Source organism: Mesocricetus auratus, unplaced genomic scaffold (genome assembly GCF_017639785.1).
Source record: "Mesocricetus auratus isolate SY011 unplaced genomic scaffold, BCM_Maur_2.0 Super-Scaffold_4256, whole genome shotgun sequence".
In the NCBI taxonomy this organism is placed as follows: Eukaryota; Metazoa; Chordata; class Mammalia; order Rodentia; family Cricetidae; genus Mesocricetus; species Mesocricetus auratus.
In genome coordinates this window covers 39,239,677-39,266,135 of record NW_024429182.1, presented here as the reverse complement: position 1 = coordinate 39,266,135, position 26,459 = coordinate 39,239,677, and the positions used below count along the sequence as shown (strand labels likewise).

General features: G+C 40.0%; 1 protein-coding gene across 1 annotated transcript in view; it reads right to left on the bottom strand.

The window, feature by feature from the left end:
- The window catches only part of Tmc1 (transmembrane channel like 1), a 235,941-nt gene extending 215,261 nt beyond the window's left edge, over positions 1–20,680 (bottom strand). The window contains exon 1 of the mRNA XM_040741971.1: positions 20,569–20,680. Within this exon, the coding sequence (XP_040597905.1) occupies positions 20,569–20,680 (112 nt within the window). The remainder of the gene's footprint in view (positions 1–20,568) is intronic.
- Positions 20,681–26,459: the final 5,779 nt, after the last annotated feature.

The following is a 26,459-nucleotide window of genomic DNA, read 5'->3' as shown; positions in this document are numbered from 1 at the left end:
AGAACAGTTGTCTTCAGATAGTAGTGCTTTTCTCCAAAATCCCAAATAGTTTTTCTGTGATTCTGCTATATGGACCTGACAAAGACTCTAAACAGCACTCCTGTCTGCCATTGACACCTCAAGTAACATCAGGTCTGCTGGATCATATGGTCCAAGAGGTAGAGCAGACTGCATAGCAGCCTGGACCTGTTGGAAGAGCCTTTTCCTGTTTCAAGTCCTATTCAAAGCTAGCAGCTTTCTGAGTCACATGGTATATAGGCTGCAGTAACATACCCAAGTGAGGAATGTATTGTTTCCAGAATCCAAACAAGTTCACTAATTTTTATTTTTGTCTTGGTTCTGGGAAGGGTGGAGGGTTCTTCACCTTAGAAAGAATATCTCTGTGTGCTCCATACCACTGGGCTCCTAAGAGTTTTACTGAAGTAGAAGGCTCATAAATTTTTGTTGGATTTATTTCCCATCATGTGATGTTCCTATGTGTGTGTTATCCACAAGCCCAGAGTGATTGCTATCTCCTGCTCATTTGGTCTAGTCACCATAATGTCATAAATATAGTGAATCAATATGATGTTTTCTGGAAGATACAGATAGTCAAGACCTCTTTGAACTAAGTTATTAACTGTAGGGCTGGAGAGTTAATATGTCTTTGAGGTACAACTACAAAGGTATACTGATGGCTTTGCCTACTTAAAGCAAATTGCTACTGGTGGTCCTTATGGAAAGGTACTGAGAAGACAGTGTTTTCTACTCAGTAGCTGAACACCATGTACCAGATGTGCCAGTCTGTTCAAGTAAGGCCACTGCATCTAATGGGAGCTTCAGTGGGAGTCACTACCTGAAGGAGTTTTCAGTCTATCAACTGTCATTTTTCCCTATATCTTCCAAGACTTTAATGGGGATACTAATTTCTGAAATTCCTCCAGAGATGTGATACTTATATAGATCAAACAAAAATGCAGTAGGCTTTGTATCTATTTCATGCCTGTTAATACCATGATTTATCAGCCAGTACCAAAGTCCATACAAATCATGCCACCATAAAAGTTACTTTACCTGTGCTGTCCATTATGGGTCAAGCCATTATAGAGATTGCTTTGTCTACGCTAACCATTATGATAACTATTATCATTTTGCTTTTCATGGTTCGCTGCTGCCATCTGGTCCCCACTACTTTGGAGCTCAATTAAACCCACTGAACTTAATTCTTCCAACTGAGCGTCAGCATCCCCAACCCTTCGTGTTTGGCACAAAGGAAAGGACAGCAACAAATCTCATCAAATGTGCCAGTGCCCCTCTTACCATTTTGTGTCCTATAGAATTAGTGAAGGATATGTCTTCTGGGCCTTCCCAATGTGAAGCATTGAGTTTTACACAGCATACCCAGTACTGCAACTTCCCTGAGCCTTATAATCCCTCCATCAACACTAAGTCAAGGAATAGCGAACATCTCCAACTCCATTTCAGTTGGCCATTTTTTGGCAAATGCTTCAGCAAACCACTCAATCTTTTAAAGACCTTCTTTCTCTCCTTCCTTCCTTCCTTCCTTCTTTCTTTCTTTTCTTTTAACTGTGTGAGCTTCCATATTAAACCTAGAATCTCTACTCACTGGGCCCACATCAATAAACTCAACCTAATCCAATTTCATGTTTCTTTCATCAATACCGTATACCTTTAGAATCCATTCCCACATATATTAACCAGACTTGAATGAATTAGAAAACTCATTAAGTCTTTAAAGTGTAGCATATCTCCTCATGAACTATACTTTCTTCCTCCCCTCAAGGAGTCTCTTAGACTTAAGTCTAGTTATAGTCTACAGGTGGGCCCTGAGGGAATTCAGTATTGTCTTTCCAGACATCTCTTCTGAAAAAAAATCACTGCTGGTTTAGCAGACAAAGAAGGATTAATTTCCTCAGTCCAAAACTTTAAAAGAAAAATTTCAGGGGGGGGGGCGGTGAGGATGGGAGTACATCTTTGGTTGAGAGGAAAAAGAATACTTCCTCAGGTAAGATAAACTCTTGAAGATTTGAAGGTTCAAAGTTCTCAACTTCAATGGTACAGGAGTCCATTCTTTACTAATTAATAACCTTATTTTAATGGTCAATCCCCTCTGAGGTGGGGACTTAGGTTTTTGCTCTAATTCAGCCAATATTATAGTGGGGGCTTCCATTTCGTTTCCTGAAACGTGACCTCTGTGACTTCCAGAAAGAAGATTCTCTTCCAGGGCACATTTAAAATCTTTAAGACTGTGTACGGGATTTATGGAGCTGGTCAATTTTATCACCGAGTTTACTGTTGTTCTCCATTGTATTCTGAGATGTTAGAAGTTGGTTAATTCTATCATGGAGTCCGTTCTCTTCTTTTGTCAACTTATGCAGACATGCTATTAGCAACCACTCAGCATCATTATTGTCCTATTATCCTACAAATTGTCCAAAGTTTTATTTACAGAGCCATTGCCTCTCTTAATTGATGAATCAGGATAAACAAATGTATTTGTTTTTTAAGTTTGTAAAATAGTTCACATCACGTATTTCAGTACTTTCCATGCTTCTTGGTAAAGTTTCAGTAATTGAAGAGGCTTCAGTTAACTGCAGGTGTTGGCAAATTGGAACCCCTATTCTAGATACTTAAAATATTCGCCCTTATGCTTCTGTTGCATGGTTGCAGGACTGATGCAGAACCAGTCCTGACACCAAAATCTTCATTATTCAGGGCTCTCTAGTGGAAGTGAACTTATAAATATATTTGTATATACACACATATGTGTGTGCATGTGTGTGTGTGTGTTTGTGATTTATTAGGATGGCTTATAGGCTGTGGTCAGCTATTCCAACCATGGCAATCTACCAATTTAAGGTCCAATTACAATAGGCATTCAATCCACAGAGCTGGATATCTCAGCTGGTCTTCAGTATATTCCATAACCCCCCCCAAAAAGTAGGCCCTAATGACAGTGAAGAAATAGACTTACTAGTGAGAGTGAGAGCCAGAAGGCAAAGAGAGCAAGCTTCCTTCTTCTGTGTTCTTTATATAGGCTGCCAGCAGAAGGTATGGCCCAGATTAAAGGTGTATCTTCCCACCTCAAAATATCTGAATTAAAAGTGAGTCTTCCTACTTCGAATGATTTAATTAAGAAAAAAATCCTTCACAGATGTGCCCAGCTGCTTGAGTTTTAGTTAATTCCAGATGTAGTCAAGTTGACAACCAAGAACAGTCATCATACCTTCCTAGCAGAAGTGAGGACTATACCCACTGATGCCATCAGTTGGAAGAACTGCCTGTTGGAACAAGAAGGCAATAAGTTACCTGGGCCAAGGTTCAAGCTTCTACCTGGGATGCTGCTAATAGGATATGTCCTTGGAACAACTGTCTATTATTCCATCTCAACATCCTTGAGATTCCATTAGGATGGGAGGGATAATAAACTATACTATGTATGATCTCACTGAATAGAAATATGTACAAAGATGGATGAAGTTGTGGCTCAATAAACAGAAAATATTGTTCTAGTTATTTATATTTAGAAAGGTTATTTCCATGATAATAAGTAGCAACAAATGCAAAAAAGAAAAAAAAAGCAATGGTGCCACACATGCTCTGGCATCCCAGATGAGACTGCTCCTTCTAAGTAAGCCAGAGGAAAAAATTAGATTGGATCACAGTTTAAAAGATCTAAAATGGAAAATTAAAGCTCATTTTAAAATGAGCTTTATATTTTGCAAAACCAAAAATGTGCTCTATGAAATAACACATGGTCTAATCATCTGGTACCTTTTGTGTTTGCACCATCAATATTGCTGAAGGTGTTGAAGTCCCAAAACCACTATAAATAAACATAGTACCATCCCTGATAGCAGAGAAAAGAACTTTGAACTCACCCCATTTTCTACTTCTTCAGATGCAGTCACTTGGGCAGACTAAGGGGGTATATGAAATTTGGGGATCTGGAAATCAGATTCAGGTTCATGACATGTTCAGCACAGAGACACGTCCACACACTTGCCTACATGCACACATACCAGAAGGCCTCAGACGCTTGTCCGTATCTGCTTGTCACACCATGCCACTGTGATTTGTATGCCCCTTCTGAGAACCTGCCATGGGGACTAAAAGGCATTTTGCATCCATCTGCCTACCATATGAGCCTGGGAGAGAGACACAAAAACTACACAAATAAAGATGACATGAGTATTTGTGCACAAGGCATTTGCCTAGATCCTTCTCTCTCTCCTGCCACCAACCACCACCACAGGCTATTTTTCCCTTCAGATGACAGCTCAGACTATATCCTCTAATATTTCACAGGCCCAGGGCACATTCCATGCAATTGTAGATGACTAAATGTAGTGTATGAAGATCTCCAGTGTAGCATCAGGCACTCAAACACACCCAGTAAGTAACTTCTGTGACAAACTTTGTTACCATCTCTAGTCATTTTCTACAAGTGCTTCCTTCTCCATTGGGTCAGTGTCCTCATATCTTAAGGAGTAAGTAGAAATTTTCCACATTAGGGCTGTCTGATAACCTAAAACTAGCAAGAAATGCCCAAGTAGTTTTGCCTCAGAACATGTACTTTTTATACCTTTACAAACATGAAAAAGAGTATTTTCACACGCAATGGACTCTGGTGGTAATAGTTCAAGGCAACTACAGGATCTAGGAAAGATGTCAACTTCAGCATAGCCCAGAAATGTGATCACAATTTAAAATATGTGCTACATATTGTCTTCTAAATCTATCAATCATGTTTTTTTTCTTGTCTCTGGTATCATTTAGAAATAGCATTTTAAACATAAATTTCAAGCCCTTTAAAATATAAATACTTCATTTAAAGGCTTTAGTCCCACTCGTTTCCATCCTTGCCATGGTGGTTTTCTCTATGCACCTCTAGCAAGAAAAGCACAGACAAGTAATGAGGGAATGGATGAGACCCTAAAAGGAAGAAGGAAAGAAATTGGATGAGGAGGCCAATGTCTTTACAGTGGGATCTACTAATGGGTTCAAAGAGGGGTTTCTGTCCATATTCCACAGTAACTCATTCCCTGCCTCTGAGGAGGCCTTGACTCCCATTTCATAATCAGAGTAGGCTCCTAGGACAGCACATTGGACCGGGAGTCCTGACAAGCAGGCCAATGAGTCAGCAGGCTCTAACTAGAATGATTAGCCAGAATTTGCTGGCAAAAGTAGGCTATTTCTGCAATGTTTATAACTTTTAATCTGAGGCTATTTTTCTGAAATAATTACAAGGCACTAGTGAACACTGAACAGTGGGTGCTAGTTTAAATGATGTCTTATTTTAATTGCCAGAGCATTAAAATGAGAAATTTAAAATGATTATGATGACAGACCAAAGTAATATATTTATGACTGGAAAGTCTAATATTAGTATGTTCCTGGAGATGACCTATGCAAGCTGCTGTGAAATTGTAGGATTCATGGCATGATGTGATTGGTTCAGGTGCTATTAAATGGTAGAAAAACAATTATATAGGAACAAATATTCCAGGGAACAGCACCGCGAAGTACAGCAAAACAGCATGGAGTCTGATGTCCTGCTTCCTCATCATCTCCTTCCTGATTATTCCTCTTCAATTGGCTTCTGCCCCCCCAACATTGCCTATGCCCCATTTCTCCTCAACAATGAAAACTCATTGCTGCCAAATCCAACGGACATTTCAGGCTTCTCTTCCTTGATCTCCTTCCAAAGATTGAGTTCTGGATAGCAGCCCCCTTTCTGGAATATTCTCAGTGTTGGCTGCTTTTATGAATCATCCAACCCTTACCATTTGATTTCTCTTGTCAATGAGTCCTTTCGTGGTCCTCTAAGCCTCTTTAACTGAGGGTACTACTTCAGGTCCTATTGTCGTCGTTTTCTTTCTAGTCATGTCAAGTGCCTTCTCCTTGTTAAAGAACTTCCTGATGGGAGAGCTCCAGACATCTGTGTAAGTTGTCCCTGTGTAACAAGCCACTTGAGAAGAGCCACTTAAATTAATGATAATCATTTCTTTTCATTACAAATGTGGATGTTAACTCGGCTCAGCTAAGCAATTCTCCTTCACGAAGTTGTTGTCAAACTGGCTGGAGCTGTGATTTTTATCAAAGGCCTCTTTATTCAAAGATCTGCCAGCTGGATTGAGGTTAATTTAATTGTTGGGGGCTTGAACTCTACAAAATTCTTCTCCACATTTAAGAGGTCACCCCATATGGTATCTCCGAATAGCCAGATTTCTTAGATAAAAGATGAAAGTTATGAAAAAGACAAAGCAATCCCTAATGTCCAGATGTAATCTGACTCTGCAGCTAAGTCATTTTCTTACTGGACATAAACAGTTTTATAAAATGCCAGCCTCCAACAAGGCCACTCTGAGACCACTTCATAATTTTATATAAACACAGATAAAAACAAGGTCATCACAATACCCCACTGTCTTAGTCACAGCTCTGTAAAGAGAAGCTTTTTCCTTGAGAGAAGCCCTCCCACCAGCCTGGTTCTAGAGCCGCATCAGTCCCAAATAAACACACAGGAGGGTATATTAATTATGAAGCTGTTGGCCGCCTACTGGCTACCTCTGACTTAAGTATTTACTCCATAATTGTTAATCTAAGTATGTCTCTTACCAGAGAAGTTTCCGGGCTTCCTACCCCATGGCATCACATCTCGACTCTCCTTGTGTTTCCTTCTGAACTCCTAGTCCCTCCTATCTAGATTCCCTATTGGCCAGACAGTGCTTTATTGACAAATGCACAGGACTTCCCCAACATCTCTTTTCTGTTTAAACAAAAAGAAAGGTCTTAACTTTAGCATAGTCAAATTATATATAACAGAACAGTTATCAAGTAAGAACACAGTTACAACATTTTGTCTATCAACATTTAGCAAGATTTAAAGAAAATATCATCTATCTCATTCTTGTGAGTCCAAAGTCCTATATGTAGCTTATCTTTTATCATAACTAAGGAAAACTATAATTATAACTATCGATCTTCAACTCCATCAAAGACCACAGAAGGATAATATATAAACACTAGAATTGACAGAGACATCTTATTGCCTGGACAGTCACCCGAAGTTCGTCTGTAACGTTGGGGCATCCATCTTCAGCCCATAGGCCACAATGTGTCTGGAACACTTCTCAGCAAAGCAGGAAATTTCAAACTGTCCATCTGCATTGGCAGTCTGTCAGTCATTTCTCTGTGTCCTGCAGAAAGTCTCGTAGACTCTTCCATGAAGCAGGAACCCTGTAAGACTGAGTTCACCCACTTTCCTGTGGGTCCTGCATCTCCAGTTTATACATCAACAGTCAAACAGTCTAGGCAAGAGCAGTTTCTTGCCCAAATGGCTAATCTTGCCATGTTGAAAGTAAACTCCATAACGAGTTTCTTCGATGCCCATCTTCCTCTCAGACATAATTGGTGTTGCCAGGAGCAGACATTTCTCATTGTCAAGAAAAATCCTAAACCATTTTAAATGCCATTTTCTGAAGGTCTTTGAGAGGTTTGAAGACTGTTTATGTCAAACATATTTCTGTATATCTAGAAAACCTAACTTACCTAACTATAAATTCTATTATAAGTAACTATCTATAGTCTGTATTCAATTATGCATTACATTTTAAAAGATCAGTATAAACACAATACTTAATCAAGAGGAGAAATATACACATCACAAAATTGACCTTGAATTTGTATCAATAAATGAAAAACCATACCCATACCATAATTCCCCCCTTTTTACCATTAAAAGGGATTGGCTGTGATCATTGACCAATTATAAACAATCCCATTTAAATGAAAACAAAGATTTATAAACAAGTTGGGAATTAGGACGTCGCTCATTCCAAACTGCTTCGTGCTGGAAGGGGGGCGCTGTTCATACCATGGGGATCATGACAAAACTCAGAAACCTGTATAAGTCCTTATTTTCGTGGTCTGTGAAGCTCCATCATCTTAGCTGTCTCAATTGTTGGAACGCCTGGCCCACTGCTTCCGGGGATCTTGGTTCATCAAACCACAGAAGCCTGGAAGGAATCCTCAGCTTTTCATTTTCTGTAGAAACATAAGTAAAATCTCCTTTCCCAAGTAACATATCCTTATACTTAAATTTTGAAGTCAAGGCATTTTTAAAAGATATAAGTTGAATTAATTCAGCAGCATTTATAATCAAGCGTACTTTAGTAGTTGTTCCTTAGCAATGAAAAAACTGAAAAACACAATAGCGTACAGTATCCAGACTCTCTGTGTATTTTCCATCTTTACATGGCTTATTTATTTATCTATTATTACTTTATTTATTTTACTTTTATTTATTTTTCTCTGAGACAGGATTTCTCTTTGAAAATCCGCCTGCCTCTGCCTCTGGAGTAAATCCTACCGGCGTGTGCCACCACAACGCCAGCTTTTGTATTTATATACCACTTTGCCGTTTCATTTTCTCTCTCAATCTCACATATATTTTTAAACACACTGTAAACATTTAGAGGTTTTGTTCATCCAAGTCTGACTTTACTGTAAATCTTTACGTTTTTCTGGCCACGTGTCTTATCTGTAAAACCGTGGCTGTTTTAAACTGCAGTTTCAAGATGGCGGGCGTAAGCGTGACTCCAGCTTACCGCCTCAGTCCATGCTGACATCCAGCAAATGCTGCCACTTCCAGCTGTACGTATACACCTTTCAATCGTTAGCAGAGTCTCTTAAAACAACCTTGCTGTTTTTTTTTCTTTTTATGCCGAGTCAGGAAGACTCCGGTAAGCGAGCCACGTGAATCTTGGCTTGTTGCTAGCAAAACACCTGAGAAAAATGCTGCTATCAAAAATCTGTTCTTCTCTCCGTTCTTCTGTTTCTAAAATTCCTTTAAAGCTCTTGTCATTCTACGTGGAAATTCAATCCCGCTCTGACACCATTATGTAAAAGAGAAACTTTTTCCTTGAGAGGAGCCTTCCTGCCAGCCTGGTTCTAGAGCCGCATCAGTCCCAAATAAACACACAGGAGGCTATATTAATTGTGAAGCTGTTGGCCGCCTACTGGCTATCTCTGATTTAAGTATTTACTCCATAATTGTTAATCTAAGTATGTCTCTTACCAGAGAAGTTTCCGGGCTTCCTACCCCATGGCGTCACATCTCGACTCTCCTTGTGTTTCTCCTACCCAGAGTCCTTCTGGACTCCTAGTCCCTCCTATCTAGATTCCCTATTGGCCAGACAGTGCTTTATTGAAAAATGCACAGGACTTCCCCAACACAGCTCTATTGTTGTGAGGAGACACCATGACCAAGGCAACTCTTACAAAAGAAAGAATTTAATTGTGGACTTGCTTACAGTTTTAGAGGTTAGTCATCATCATGGTGGCACACAGACAGGCATAGTGTTATAGAAGTAGCTGAGTATTCTCCTGATCCAGAGAGAGACAGAGACAGAGACAGAGAGGCAAGAGAAAGAGAGAGAGAGAGAGAGAGAGAGACAGAGACAGAGACCAAGAGAGACAGAGACCAAGAGAGAGAGAGAGACTGGGGCTTGGCATGAAATTTTAAAACCTCAAAGCCCATTCTCAGTGACACACGTCCTCCAATAAGGCTACACTTCCTAATCCTCCTAATCCTCTTAAATAGTGCCACTGTCTGGTTATTATATCTGAATATAATAAGACTATGGGAGGTCATTTTTATTTGAACCACCACATCGACAAAATGCCTAATCGTGTACTTCCATCTTTGAACAGCACCAAATCTAGGCCAAACAAACCTATTCCTCAAATCTTCCCCAAATCATCCAACCAGATCCCAAATGCTATCGTAGGTCCTCCTACTGCCTTCTTCATAAGGAAGCAAAGCATCTCCAATAGTGTATGTGCTGGTGCTGCAATGAGCAATAAAACAGGCTTGCTTCACTGCAGGTTCCTTGTCGGTTTAGTCAAAGGTCACTGGCAACTTCCATATGAATGTCTCCAGAGAAACAAACATGGTCTATTCTAAGCTAATGTTGATCACCATATAGCATCACTTCTACTACATTGTCTTCACTGAGGTTGTGACAGAGGCTATCCACATTCAAGGGGAGGAGAAGAAAATGCCACTGGACAGAAAAGAAAATGTACCAGTTTGTTCATTGTTTTGAGAGTAACTAGTCTTATCAATTACCCCATGTCTCAGAAACATCTAGGATCAAGAAATAGCCTTGTAAAATGTCTGCTAAGATTCCAGCTTAGAAAAAGCCCCTATGGATCCAGGACCTCTGGGGGATCTTAGAACTGCCATAATGATGCAAAAATCAAATAGTTGATATATGACTCTGCTGAATAGCTAAACTGCACAGACCAGAGATGAGAGACAGGTACATGACAAGTCTTTCTTAGATGTCCTAGTTTGTTACTGAATATCTGTGCTCTGCCCTTGAAAACTCAGGTTTTGCATGATTAACACTAGACGTTCTGCCAGCCGGAACAGAGAGATGCTTATAAAGTCCAATTCCCATGATTCTAAGCAGAATAATGAAATGCAGATTTACAGCTCAAAGACAATTCAAATTTTCATTGCCTCCTTGCTTGTTTTCAATGTGATAACTAAAACTATGATCAATATTCATATAATTCCTTATGGATACTGTAGAATAAATTTCAACAGATGATATTGCCAAGTCAGAAGACTTGGACATTTTAAAATATTTGGACTTACAAAAATGCCCCCTCCTACAGAACTGTGCCAGTTTATACCCACCTAAACAGCATACAAATGTACATAGAGTAAGAGCAGGAGGGATCACTGGAGGAGTGATACACAGAAAATTCCTTAGACATAAGTGGTCTGAGCTGATTGCCCAGCTCAGCCAACTCTTGTTCACGCTTCACTTACCATGCAGTCTTCTTGCAAAGTGAATTTTTGAGTTTGCTTGTTTGCTTATTAAAAAGGCTATGAAGGTGGAAATAAAGATAGTTCTAACGGTAGGGAAATTACGTGTTTTAGAAGTGGCTATCTACAGGAGACATTGAGTGCTTGACAAAAATATCACTTGAGAAGCTACCTGTTACAACCATGTTTAGGGGATTGAGGACTGGGAAATACCATGTCCCTTCATTATGTCAAGGTTCTGCTCCTGGGTACTAATTTACAGGGTGGTTGTACAGATCTATAATAACATGTTTAAGGCATATACAGAGAGAGTCGATAAACACTACCTTTTATATCCCAAAAGAATTGCTAGGAAACTGCTAAGAATCTAATGTATGTGTTTTTCATGTTGGTAAAGTTGTTTTCATTATGGATGTAAAAAACACTCCTTATACTCTAGCTAAAGTTACCTTACAATAAAGTCTTATTCTTTAATGACTATTAGCCTCAAATTCAATAGTATTTCTTCCCCACTCTTTAACAAGTGCCTTTTGTTTTATTTTACTGTTTTTATTGCAAGAAAATCTCAATGCAATAAGCGGACTGGAAGGGCATCAGCTATTGTATGATTTTTGTACTGCCTTTTGTTCTTAATGCACTTAATTTTTACTGCCATTTGCATGTCTATCATTTGTGTATTCTCATAAGCTATTTGCTTTTTATCTTTACTTTGAGAATCCATGGAGTAAGAGCCTATAGCATTACATGTAGCTGGAAGTATAATTATGACTATAGCTAGTATTCTGATTTTCTTGTAGAAGCATCCTAAATATCAAGAGCTTTTATGACACAAATGTTTTCATAAGCAAGAAATCATCACACATTAATTAATCATGAAAACAAAAACAATAGAGATACATGAAAGACAAGTCTTAGGCATGAGGATTGCTATGAGTCAGAGGGTTAGAGGATAACATAGGCTACAGAGTCAGTCCAGGTGAACTACAGTCAACCCCACTTCTAAACAAGAACAACAACAACATGATTGAAGATAGTATAATGTATACAAAATTAAATATTACAAGGCAATTCAGTATTAAATCAAGATAAATCAAGATAATTGTGAGGAAAATTACCTAGGCTATATTAAGTTGAACTTCAGCAGGCAGATAGCTTATGACTTCAATTTAAACTTCAAAAGCCAATTACAACTGAAATAGTACTAATACAAAACCAGATTAACCAGAGTAAATGAAGACCAGTCTCCTGAGATTGGTTGATGCTGGCCCTCCCTGTTCTTTATATCCTGTAGTGGGAAAAATAAAAGGCCCAGAGACTGATAATGGGGTTCAAACTTTAAGCTGAAGGTAAGAAAATCAAAATAGCCGGCCACTAGCTCTTACCACTACCTCACACTGAATGGGCTGATCCTGCTGCCTCTCCTCAGTATGGCTGGAGAATCCTGAGACTGAATGTCTTCCTGTCCTCAGTGTGGCTAGAGAATGAATGCCTAATACTGAGACCTTGCTTTTGTCTTATATACCTCCCTAAGGCTGGGATTTAAAGCGTGTGATCCCAGGTGCTGAGCACTTTGTGTGAGCTGTTTCTCTTTAGTGCTAGATCAACCTTGTGTAGATCTGGGTGGCCTTGGACTCAGAGATCTGTCTACCTCTTAATCCTGAGTCCTAGGATTAAAGGTGTGTACCACCACTTCCTAGCTTCAGGCTGCTGGGATTAAGTGTGTACATGACTTCTATGGCTTGTGGCTGACTTTGCTTTCTGAATCCTCAGGCAAGCTTTAATAAATCATAAATAAAATATCACCACAATATCCCCCTTTCCAAGGCATTACATTTGCGATGCTTTCAATGCAGTTACATTTACCATTGTAACCATTTCAAGAACAACAATCCAATGCCATCAGCAGACTCACAAGGTTATGCAACTGTCTCCGCTCTGTAGCTGCAGAAATTTTTACCTCTCCAAAAGGAGGCTCTACCTAGTAAGCCTTCATTTGGTCCTGTTCCCCTCATTCTGCCCCTCCTCCCAGCACCTTGAAACTACACTGACTTGTCTTCCCTTGCAGTACTGAATCAGTCTTTTCCAAAGAAAACCAGCACACCTGAAGTCAGATAAAACAAGAATGCAGAACAGAGGGCAGACAGAGCTCTTCACTCGCACTATCTGGTTTTAAGGACACAAAGGGGAAACACCAATGTAATCATTCTTTTAATTTCCTTCCACTAAAAAAAACCCTTATCTTACCCCCAAATCAAGATACAGAACATTTCTTACCCCCTCAGGCTTTAACTGCATGGATTTTACTCCATTTCATTTCTTGCCTTTTTAAAGTAAGCATTTTCTAAACTACTTCATTTTTAGTACAAGAAATTCTATAATCTAAGCCCGTGGTATTTCCTTATTGAAGTGTCTTTTCCATTCTCTACTAGGCTATATTCGGGTAACTTGGCAAATGCTTTTGCTCTATTCATGGAGTCACCTGAGAATGAGCTCCCATGTTCCTTCTGACCTCTTTGCTGAATCACTTTTCATTGGTTGCATTAGATTTGATTGAGGTCAGTCTCCCTGGCAACCAAATAAGACATCTGTCACCAAGGCCCATTTCTCTATAGTGATGAATTTCTCTGGTCCCTAATGTCATTTCATAGCTATGATACTGATACAGGGGCGAATGCCTCTCGAGGTGATATGCAATCACCATAGTCCACACTGAAAAATCCTTAGATCCTAGGAAGTCAATCTTCAGTCTCTTGTTAGTCTGTCATGACAAATTCACCTGGGCATATGTAGCCATTTCCCATTCGTTTGGGAGAAGTGCAAAGACTTACACACAGATCCACATTAATTTCAAACTCATACAAATCTAATCTTTAGCATATAAATATGTTTTCTCTTCTTGGCTTTCTCTCTTTGTTTAATAAAGTCATCATTGAGCTAATACCTCACTTTTTTTTTGGTGATTCTAGAAAAAGATAAAGTTGAACTAGATCAATAGTTTTCTACCTGAGGTATTGGTTTAATCTTTGAACACAGGCTTAAGAATTGCTTGTATTCTGAAAAATATACTTATCTACTCATGGGCCACCATTTTGAAATATTGATTTTTTTTCATTAATGTCTGACAACAGTGTCTACTATTTTAAAATACAAAATTATGTATGTTGATTACAGAAAATAAAGTTATATTGCATATTCTATATCATATTTAATTTGTTTACTCTATGAAAGTTTTTAAACTTCTGTTTACTTTGTGTGATATTTTATGATTTTAAATTTTTGACAATGTATTGTAAATGTTTTTCTAAATAGTGATTTTTTTCTCTAAGTTTAAGAAGTACCTGTACATATGGATGAATACTACTAATATTTATATCAGTGGTTCTCAACTTATGGTTATTGACTCCTTTTGGTGGTCACATATCAGATATCCTTCGTATCAAATATTTATATTACAATTCATAATGGTAGCAAAATTATAGTTATGAAGTGGCAAAGAAATTATTTTGTGGTTAGAGGTCACCACATCATGAAAAAAATGTATTAAAGGGTCATAGCATTAGGAAGTTTAAGAACCATTCATTTAGATTATGCGTTGGTCAGATTTTTATTGCAATGAAATAGCTGAGATAATTTCTAAATACAAAAATGCTACTTTGGTTCATGACTTGAGAGCTTTCAGCACACAGCTACTTGGACCCACTACTTGTTCTGGCACTGGCACAGTGTGCAGTAGTGGAGGGGCTTGATGGCAGAGGGCTGTTCAAGTCATGGTGTCTAGAAATCAAAGACAGGGCTAGGATCCCACATCCCTCCAAGCTTCCCTCCAGTGACCTCTTCCTGCCACCTCTGTCCTCATGATTCCACCAAATCCCAATAATACCATGAGTTGGGGATAAGCTTTTAGTGCATGGGCCTTTGGGGGACATTTCAGATCCAAGATCCTGCAGCCCATACTAATACTGTGTTGTTTTAACACTGCCATGGGCATCTAGGGTATGCTTAAAGCTGTATCATTGTAAACTAAGAAATTTCATTCTAATTAGTGCTCAAATTATTCTGTCTCTGGACAGTGGGAACCTCTTTATGGTGGCCCCTGATAAGTGCATTATAGTTCTACGAAGAGTCCCCAGCTTTCCAATGTGATGAATATTCTAGTCACATTTTGTGTGTGTTCTGTCTTGTATCTTAAAAAGTCACCTCCCTTTCTACACCCATTTTCTTTTCTTTCTTTGCCACCTAAGCACATTTTAAAACATACTGTACCTTTTTAGAGGTTTTGTGTTCCTGAACCTAGCTTTACTAAGTGTCTGCAGCGTTCTCTGGCTGCATGAGACAAATCTTAAGTTGTCATGTCAGCACGTGGCTCAGTTTAATGTGTGGCACTGGCTGCTGGCTCCAGCTCACAGACAGTAGTCAGGAGCTAGATCTCTGTATGTCACAAACACTGGCTTCCCTGAGAGACTGCAGGACTAGGAAGCCATGTCTGGCTCCATGTTTGCATTTTTGGAACTTTTTTTTTTTAAAGCTTTCTCAGGTCCCATGTGGAATTACATGCCCTACTTTGGAGTCCAGGTCTAATGTTTATCTGAATTATTCTAGTATAATAAAAACTGAGGAATTATAAATTGAGATAAAGACCTGATAAAAATCCAAGTAAAATTGATAGACAATAACTTCAGGCCCAACCTTTTTCTCCTGGTGCTAATTTCTTTTCACTTTTTAAAATCAATTTTTATTTAAATTAAGAACAATCTTATTTCACATGCCAATCCCAGTTCCCTCTCCCTCTCATCCTCCTATGCCCCTCTACCCCCATCCCAGCTCCCATCCATTCCCCAGGTCTCCCACGAGGTTGTCATCAAAGTCTGACACATCATTTGGAGCAGGACCTAGGCCCTCCTCCATGCATTTAGGCTAAGAGTATCCCTCCATAGGGAATGGGCTCTCAAAGCCCATTCATGCACTAGGGATAAATACTGGTTCCACTGCTAGAGGCCCCAGAGACTGCCTAGGTCTCCTAACTGACACCCATGTTCAGGCGGCCTTCATGCCCATCTTTAACACAGAGGGAAAATCTGCTATTCAGCATGAAGACAGGGGCTTTAATAATATCCCAATATAGGAAACAAGGATGATCAGGGAACATTTTGTGTCTGAAATGCTTAAATTGGGAAAGTTGTTTTTAAAGGGAAACAAAAATTTTCACAGTCTTGCTTATGAGGATGTGGGGCATGAAAGTTGATCAGACAGTATGAATGTTGCAGAAGTGGACAGAAACTGAGAAATATAAAAGCTTATCTCTCCTTGAGATAATGACTACACAATTGAAGGCAATACAGGGTAAATCAGTTTCTCATGGAATGGTTCATCTGAGCCATTAGGAACACTTGGTTGTCACTGGTTGAAGTTCCAATAAAATATTAGGAGCTAGACGACATTCGAGGAAGGACATACATTACTGAGGAAACTGGGTATGCTATCCATCATGTCCAGATAAGATTGTGTTTACAGAACAGTTGAAAAAGAACTTAATTCAGCAGGGTCTTTGGGAATGGAATGGAGTGGTTTCCCTGAGGGTCGTGGTGGGACATAATCTATATGAGATAGGAGAGGCCTTGGCAAATCACAATGATTTATACTGTTATGTAAATTGGGCTTATAAAGTGCGTAAGCAATCAGGAGAATGTGAGAAAAAAATAAAATCAGACAAAAGAGGCTATTCAGGTCATTGGAAAGCAAATATGACTATTGATGTGGAGCCAAAGTTCCTAGAGAAAAAAAAAAGGCAAACAGCCAAATTCACTGTTCAAGAGCCTGGAGACGGCTGAAAAGCAAACATTGGTTTACTGGAGTAATGAAGGAAGATGTAAATGGCAGAGCAGCAAAGGTGAAAATGATCAACTCATCCCAGAAACAGGTAATTATTCTCCAGAGTATGGTTATACATTTCTCAACGGGTTATAGAGGTTTTTTTTTACCTAGTCAAGTATCTTTTTAGCAGCCAGATGTGGCCAATGGAAAGGCAATGGCCACCCACAGTGTCAACCCAGAGCCTGTGGGATTCAAGACACCAAAGTCAGGGGAGCAGCTAGAGAACAGCGTGTTGGTAGTGAGTATAGCATAAACTGAGAACTTAGGGTGTGAGGTGTGCTGTGTACCGCACCGAGGACTAGGACAAAGAGGCAGAAAAGTTCATGGGGAAAGACTGTAGGTACAGAAAGCTAAATAACATAGTGTCTCCCAACTGAGTGTAGTTTCAGACATCTGTAGTCCCAACATCTGGGAAGCAAAAGCAAGAGCATCATGGCTTTAAACTTTTTCTTTGATGCTTAACAAGTTCAAAATCCACCTCAGATCCCATGAATCCCCATGACAACCATGATCACCACCACTAAAGAAAAATAACACACAGTATCTCCCAGCCATACACTGCTATACCCAACATCACTCTTTTGAGGAAACAATTGTTATAAGCACTATGATTTTGTCATGTTGTAGTGGATCCTGATAATATGTATGTTTAGTAAGTAAGTCCTTGGCTGATGAACACAGAGACACACTGGCATTTGCTTAGAATGGTGAGGACCAGACCTTCACAGATTCTTCCCATGCTTTATAAAATGATTTCATTATTTAATGCCCAACTTAGAGATTTAGAAAAGTGTTTGGAAGGTAGAAAAGTGTTTGGAAGGATTTAGACACACCTAAAAGTAAGGATGGGAAATCAGCTCACATAGAGGGCAAAATCCAGACCAAGCACAAATGATATCCAATAAGGTGGGAGAAATCATACAATAGCTGAAAATGCTAAAACAATAGTTAGAGTTTTAACAAAGGTACTTTGTGAGGTGGGAAAAGGCATACTCAAAAATCAAGGAAGTTTAAAAGAAAATTCTGATAAGAAAAGTTAGATACCTCCCCATGAGTTGTTGACCAGGGTTTCCTCTGAACCTCTGCCCCCACCACCACCAAAATGTTACCACTGTTGATTGCATGCCAGAAGAATGCAGTAAGAGAAGGGTCTATTGCTGATACACTTACGTTTTGTCTATCAGACTTGGAGAAATCAAGCTGAGACTGAGTTGAAAGCTCTGTCACTGCCGACTAGTGTTGCGCCTGCCTCGACCAGCAAGGAAGACGCACCGCTCAGACTCTTCTTTAAGCAGTTTATTCAGGAACCTTGAACAATCTTCTGATCCCGGGGAATGCCCACCCATACCTTAAAAGCCCTTGGGCGGCCAACCCCAGTATGCCACGTGGAACATGCAGATAGGTCCACATACACAGAAGCAAGCCTGATATCCAGTCTTAACCAAATACAGGTGGGGTTCTTAAGGAGTTGTTTATCATAGAGAGCACCTGCTGTCGGGCTAGCAGAAGGCGGCAGAAGCCAGCAACATCGTAAGGGTGCAGCACTTTGCAGCTCTCTACAGTTCCCCTTTTCTGTTTTAAACGCAACAGGCAAGAGTAGAGGTCTGATCTCTGACATAGTCAGGGACATTGTACTGATTTCTCATTTTGGTATCATCCACCCAACGAGTATCAGACCCGGCCGATACCCTTTTTATTTCAGAGGCGGGACGTTTTTTGGGTACCAACCCGCATGCAATCAGACATGCTCTTCTCCGTGTCACTGTTAGCTGACACAGAGTGCAGTGCTCTGCCTCACATCCTGAGCACATTTAATCTGCTCTTAAGGTAGCCAACCATGCCTGGGGGGGACTGTCCTGCTTCAACAGCGGTAAAGGCCTGAATGATCATGGCTGCATTGCGTCTTTGTGTGACTCTAATCTTACATAGAAACCACAAGCAAACCAGGGAGACCAACACCAAGAGACCTGTTAATACTCCTATACCCGCCCACTCCTTAAGATGGTTCATTGCAGAAGTCAGTCAGGACGATAATCCCGGTGCAAAGGAAAGGTCCACTCTGGTGGAATTCACATGGACCACTGCCAGCCTCAACTCCTTCAAATTCAAGTGACCAATTCTATAAAAGAAAACTAGACAAGTACTTAGACAAATTTGCAGCTTTTGCAAAATTGGCATACTGAGCAGATGACATGCACAAGCCAAACTGCTCCAATCACTAGGTATCATACAGTGTCTGTTAAGAGCCTCAACCTGAGACAGCGTAAAGGAAGCTGTTACGCCATAAGCACGAACTGACTCGGCCAAAGACTTCACTATCTTAAAATCCAATGGCTCATGATATCTCTGTCCTTGCTGATCTTGGAACACAGGGTAAGCAAGCCGCAATTCCGTACGAACTTGCTTCCATATCCCCGGACAAAAGGACCATCCAGAGCATGGACCCTGAGTAGGCTGTTCCACTTCCGGGTACGGTGGTGGAGCAGTAGGTCTGCAATGGCCCTTCACTTCAATACCTGTCATAGTTTTTTTCTTTTTTCCTTTTCTTTTCCTTTTTCCTGCAAGCCACTTGCATGGGTGGTAGACTGGGTAGCATTTAATGAGTTCGCAGTGGAAAAAGACATGCCAAAGCCTGCAGTGAGGGAGGGGAAAGCAGAACATTGATCTCAGCTGGCCTGTGCTTCTGCTTGTACAGTTACCTTTAATGGAAGACACCCTTGAACAGCAGTGGAGGCTTCTGGGTACAGAGAAAAGTACTGCAATGAGCAAATTGGCTACACCTGGCTGCATGGTTTGAGCCAACCCATCTGAGCCTGCCCAGCAATAAGCCAAGTGAAGAAACACCTGAGTGACCCTTACATTAAACCTGGAAAACTCATTTTGACACACGGTACAGGGTTTTTATAGTGAAAAAGCTCCCCCTAGTATCCAAATCTCTGGCGCTTTCATGTAATTTAAGCTGGAAAATATACCAAAGCCTGGATCGTTCCTCAGTCTCATGCAAAATCAAGATCTCCCTAACTTCTCCCATGAAGGGATACTAAGACTCCCGGCCAAAAATCTCTCTAAAGTACTTTTCTTTATTTTTAAGTTCTTAGAACGAAGCAGCTCATTCAGAGCCAAAAAAATTGGGTGCGACTGAGAAGCGCCCATATCCAAACTAACAATGTTTCTTTTAAGCTTTTACTTTCGGTTCGCTGCTAGCCCATTAGTCAATTATAAACAAGATGGGAATTAGGACGCCGCTCATTCCAAACTGCTTCGTGCTGGAAGGGGGGCGATGTTCATACCATGGAGTTCATGACAGAAACTCAGAAACCTGTATAAGTCCTTATTTTCCTGGTCTGTAAAGCTCCATCATCTTAGCTGTCTCAATTGTTGGAACACCTGGCCCACTGCTTCCGGGGGTCTTGGTTCATCAAACCACAGAAGCCTGGAAGGAATCCTCAGCCTTTCATTTTCTGTAGAAACATAAACTAAAACTCTTTTCCAAAGTAAAATATCCTTATACTTAAATTTTGAAGTCAAGGCATTTTCAAAAGATAAGTTGAATTAATTTAGCAGCATTAATAATCAAGTGTATTTTAGCAGTTGTTCCTTCCTGAGCAATCAAAAAACTGAAAAACACAATAGCGTACAGCATCCAAACTTTCTGTGTATTTTTCATCTTTACGTGGCTTCTTTATTTATAAACTAACAATATTTCTTTTAAGCTTTTACTTTCGGTTCGCTACTCCGCGAACCGTTTGTCCTGCTCTCTCTTTACCTACAGAGAAGAGCAAACCAACCTGCTCTTGTTGCAGTCCCTTTTTTAGTCCGCTCTTGTCGTGGTCCCTTTTTTTGTCCCACCTTACCTTGGGAATTTACCAGCACGCTGCCCTGACTGCAGAAAGTTCTGAGTCCATTAGAGAGGTTCCCTGTACGAGCCACCACTTGTCGCGCCCAACCTCGACCAGCAAGGAACATGCAACGCTTGGACTCTTCTTTAAGCAGTTTACTCAGGAACCTTGAACAATCTTCTGACCCCGGTGAGTGCCAACCCACACCTTAAAAGCCCTTGAGCGGCCAACCCCAGTATGCCACGTGTAGATAGGTCCACGTACGCAGAAGCAAGCCTGATAGCCAGCCTTAACCAAATACAGGTGGGGCTCTTAAGGAGTTGTTTATCACAGAATGCACTTGCTGTCGGGCTAGCAGAAGGTGGAAGCCAGCGCCATCTTAAGGGTGCGGCACTTTGCAGCTCTCTACAGACTAGTTTTCATAGTAATTGAACGGCACCATATAGGCTACTGTATGTGTAGGGGTGATTGTCACCAATAGTCCTGCTACACTATGGACCCTATATGATATAATACCTAAGTGACAGGCAGAATGTGCAATAGTTGTATGACTGGCCTAATGGTGGCACAACTGTAATGGGTATGACCAACTACATTCTAATTAGATTTAAGGCCTATTCCACAGAAGGGACCTATGCTTGGTACTGTAAAAAAAATCTGTGACTAAAAAGATTGCAGGCTCTATTGGGGAAACCATTTCTTTTGTTAAGTGGATACGATTTGCCTACCAAATTACCTTCTAAACATTTATGTTTATGCCATAGATTATTACTACAGAAACTGCTTTTTGTAGCAGGGGTATGTTACTTCAAAGACTGGTAACCTAAAGTGCTGATGATAAATGAGCATTACTGTAGTACAACAGCTCAGTGCTTAGCTCTACATGGGAGGAAATAACCATACAACTGCATCACTCCAAGTCTCAGGGAATATTGTAGAAAGGGGAACAGAAAGAATGTTAGAACAGAGGAAGGGGTGGATCAGTGGGGAAGATTGTCCTGTGGGTGTGAGATGGACAGTGTCATTTTGAAACTACCCACACAAGACCTTTACAAGACTGGGCCTACTGCCCTTTTCTTGTGGAACTGAAGGAGAATTCATGGGCCAGAGCATGTGTCTTTTGATCTCCTTGGTGATATACAACTCTCAACTCTCTTCAGTGGTGTAGCTAACTATAAATTATCCCAGTTCCTGAACCAATCCTTACTTCATACTTCTTTAACCTCAGTTAAATTCACTGGTTCACCAAGCTAGACTTGAGAGAGATCATCTCTTGGTCTCTCATCAGTGCTGTCTCTGAAGTGAATAGATGCTTATTCACATATCCCCAGGAAAGATCACACAATGTTAATTATCATTTTGTTTTAGAGGATTTTTCTATTTTAAACAAAAAGTTTTGTAATATATCCCAGTCCGGTCTTGAACTCATGATCCTCCTGCCTCAGTCGCCGATGTACTGGAATTACATTGTGTGTCACCACGTATGACTCAAGTTGTTATTCTTCCCTCTTTCATTGTATTCCAATTTCTGAGATGTCCATTAATTGACTTTATCCACACTAGCCCACCATAATCATATTCTTTCAAGCTCTTTCTTTTACCCTCTCCCCCCCCCACACACACACCACATTCATATATTGCATTCACCTCATTGAGCCAGGTTCAGGTCTATCATCAGATTTTCCTTCTTCTTAAAGAAAACAAAGGAAATCCAAGATGATGTAACCTTAGCAAGCTAGCCATACCATGGCTTTACAAAAAGAGACATCAACTATCCAAAATATGTTTAGGAGGGAGAAAGAAGGCAGGTTGGTAAGATCCATGACTTCAAGAATAAAAAAGAAATTATTGGGGGAAACAGTACATGTCTTAATAAACAGCTTATCTCACTTTTATAAGAGTTGTCATAAAATAATTTAAAATTAGAAAAAGAAAAAACACAGCACTTAAGGGTACTTAATTGTGAAATTAATTTAGTGACTCTTTTCTCCAAGCCACCATAATAGATAAAGAAACTGATACCATCCATAGCAGATTCCAGATTAACCTTGCTAACCTCCATCACTACTGAGTCTGGAGAAATAACTCTTCGTCACTGGAGACTGTTTTGTGCACTATAGGCTATTTAACATCTACCCACTACGTGCCTTGTATCCTTCTTCCAGTATGACAAACATGTCTCCAAACAATGTGCTTAAGGAGGCAAAACAGCTTAGAGCCATCCTCACAGATGCCAGGAAAAACTTCTTACTCTATTTCAAGGGTCAGTAAACTATAGTCCCTGGACTTTGAAAGAAAAGCCATTGCATACTTCTGTAAATGAAGTTTTATTGGGACACAGTCACACTCATTCAATCTCATTGTTTGTGGCTGCTTTTTCACTAACAAAGCAAAGTTGGATAAGGGTAATAACGATTGTCTGATCAACAAAACCAAAATGTCTACCATCTGGCTGCTATCAAAATCTTTGCCAACCTCTATCCAAGTTTGCTAGCTTCAAATATTTTCTCAGTTATAACTTTTTATAATGAATTTTTGCATAGAACTGCCAGACATAACAGGGTAATTTGAGAAAGTAAAGTATATGTTACATAAATAAGGCAGTGATTTCAAAGGCAAGCAGCATGTAGCAAAACAACAGTCCAAACACTGGACCTTACTGGTTTCTTAACGTCTGAGGGACAGAAAAGCAAGATTGCCATGTAAAAATGAGATAGAGAAGAGATGCCTGGCCACACAGCGTCCTGCCCCAATTCATCTTAGTGCCCATAAGTGGCAGATGCAAAAGGGCAAAAAGAGCCCAGTGAAGCTCTGTGCCTCAACATCCTGAACTGTGTGCCCAGCTTCACTTATGATATGTTTGCATAATTGTCTCTTCAGCTATTGCTTCCATTTCCTTTACTTTGCCAGTTGTGACAAGTCTACAGTCACCTATACAGTCAAAGTCAGGTCAAAATGTGGCCAAAGCTATTCCAAATATCTCATCCTCCCAACACAAGATAGGGGAATAGGGAGTTGGAGAGGAAAGGCTTTCTTATCTGCTCTCGCATTTTGCAGGGAGAAAGATAATTTCTAGAAGCTCCAAGTACATGTCTTCATTAGTAGTAATAGCCCAAACTGGATAGGATGTCTTTCCAGAGACCTATCCCTGAGCAAAGAGGGTAATGTCTTAGTCACTATTCACATGGATATGACAAATACTTTGACAAAAATAACTAAAAGAAGGAAGGGTTTATTTGGGCTCAACATCTGAGGTGACAGTTCATCACAGTGGGAAAATCACAGCAGTTGGTCACATTGCATCCACCTCCGCCAGGAAACTGATAATAATAATGATTGCTTACACTCAGCTTTCTTTCTGCTTTTCACATAGTCTAGAGTCCCAGCCGAAGGAATGGTGCTACCCACAGTGGAATAGTCCTCCAACCTCTTTTAAGCTAATCAAGATCATTCCCATGGGCACACCCAGAGGCCCATCGTCCAGGTGGTTATAGAGTTGACAGTTGAGATTAACTATCACAGATGGTCATGATTGGGTGCCCAGACTTTTGCTCAAATATTATTTCGGGTGTGTCTATGAGGGTGTTTGGAAGAGTTTAACATTTGAGTCAGTAGACAAAGTAAGCAGATTGTTCTCACTGATGTGGGTGGCCTCGTACAATCTGTTGAAAGCCTGAACAGAACAAAAAGGCTTGAGGAAGGGAGACTGCCTTCTGCCTGTTAGTATTCGAGGTGGGACTTTGGATTTTCCCTGCCTGCAGATTTGAACTCCAGCATGGGCCCTGCCTTTTAAACAGAACTATGCCATCACCAACCTGGTCTTCAAGCCTACTGGCTACAGGTCTGGGAACTTGTTCAACTCAACAATCACATGAACCAGTTTCTTACACTTGGTTATGTGACAAATGTATGTATTCTACTTATTGTTTCTGTTTCTCTCAAGAAGATTAACTGATATAGTCTTCTAATTCTGTTCTAGAATTTTCAAGCCCAAGTTTAACATTCCTAACAGATGTAACATTGAGAGCTTCCAAGTGGAAAACAAAGTCGAAATTTTGTTTTCCCTTATTCACCCATTGACTTATCAATAAAAGTATTTGGAGTTTCAACTACGTGCTAGGTTTGCAAAATTCATTGCTAGCTTCAAATAGTTCACTGAGTACTAATGGCAGCAGACATGTAGCAAAAGATAAGTTAGAATTTAATAACTATAAAGCAAAATAGTGGACCGGAGCAAACTAAGGTGGGGGTAGAGACTGCTGTTTTCTGAGGAATAAGACTTAACAAACATGGGGTCATTGGGCAAGGGAGGACTTTTTCCTGGAAAAGAAAGTATTGCAGGCAACTTATAAAATATGTACAATAGCTGTAAAGTGAAAGCAGTCAGATTTTCAAGAACAGCAAGGCTTTATTCAGTTTTAAAAGAATACATGATATGAAATCATTGCCTTTTATGGGCTACCACCATTTTCTCTCCTAACTGATTAAAAACTGGGGTATCCTTAGTATCTTTCTTCACCCCCATTTCTTCCTAAGAAGCACTGGTTAGCTTCCAGTTTATGATGTATGTTTTTAGGAAGAGTGGAGAGACAGTAGACAAGAAAAATTATTCTTAATTTCAGATTTTTGCTGTTGCTGGTGGTTCTCTTTTTGCTTGAGGTTAACACTGCTGAAAAAAGTAGGTGCATTGGTAAACTCCATTTAAATAACTATTATGTTCTTCTTGTGAAGTGAGAGAAATAGTTTCTTTTTATTTCTCTTTCCTTTTTTTTTCAGCACTGGGAGTCAAACCCCAAGCCTGTTTCATGCTAAGCAAGTGTTTTGCCACTAAGTTAAACTAGCTTATATCTGAATTGTTTCCATTTTTATTTAAAACACAATAATTCAGTAGCTAAAGCATGTGGTTTACCACTTAATAAGCATTCAAATCACCTTCCTAAATAGGAGGAACATGGTTCCTTTCCTCCAGTCAAGACAGAAAGTCTGTTAGCCAGTGGAACACCGTCTTGTAAAGCTCCTTCATTTGGGCTGAAATTTGACATATTTAAACTACAGTAATTTTGTTTCTAGAATTTAGTAGGTTGTTTGTCTCCATTCTTGCCTTCCTCACCCTTACAGGTGACTCAGGAAGAACTTACTATGTACTGCTCATCAATCACATCACATAACATACCCCCTTCCTCTGAAACATATTAGAAACAGCCTCTGCTCTGTCTTGTATGCTCTCCTCAGAGCACACACCATGCTGCTGTTTGTCTGTCTCTCTATCTGTGGCATTAATAACTCTCCTAATAAATGTCTTTCCTCCAAAGGGCTCACTTTATTCTCTCCCTTGAACCCCAAACTTGAAACATTAAGAAGTCTTGACTGAAGTTGAACTTGACTGAAGTTTAGACAGCAGTGTGACTGAGTCTAAGCAGTGATTCCAGACCTGGGCATGGTTGGTAATTGATTGATAGAACCATGACTGGGCTCATGTCTGTGAAATCCAAGACATTGAAAAATGAAACTTTTCTGTTGTTTTCTCTCTTAAGAGCCATATCTTTTTCTCTGTGCTTCATGAGGTGCCATGGAAGGCACTATTTAAATCCTGTATCAAACCAACTGGGAAGCCTCCCCCTCTGTTTGCTTCTCACAGTTGTTCTTGATTAATCTTCCTGAGATACCATTTTGCTGCCTCAATGTTCTGTTAGCCACAGAGATTCAAGCCATGAAGTCTGATGTCAAAATTCCTTTATTACCTGACATCAAGCTAAGCTAAGCCCCATACTTAACTGTGCTCTCTCTCTCTCTCTCTCTCTCTCTCTCTCTCTCTCTCTCTCTCTCTCTCTCACACACACACACACACACACACACACACACACACAGACATGGTCTGTCAAACCCTTTTGTGGAGAGAAATAGAG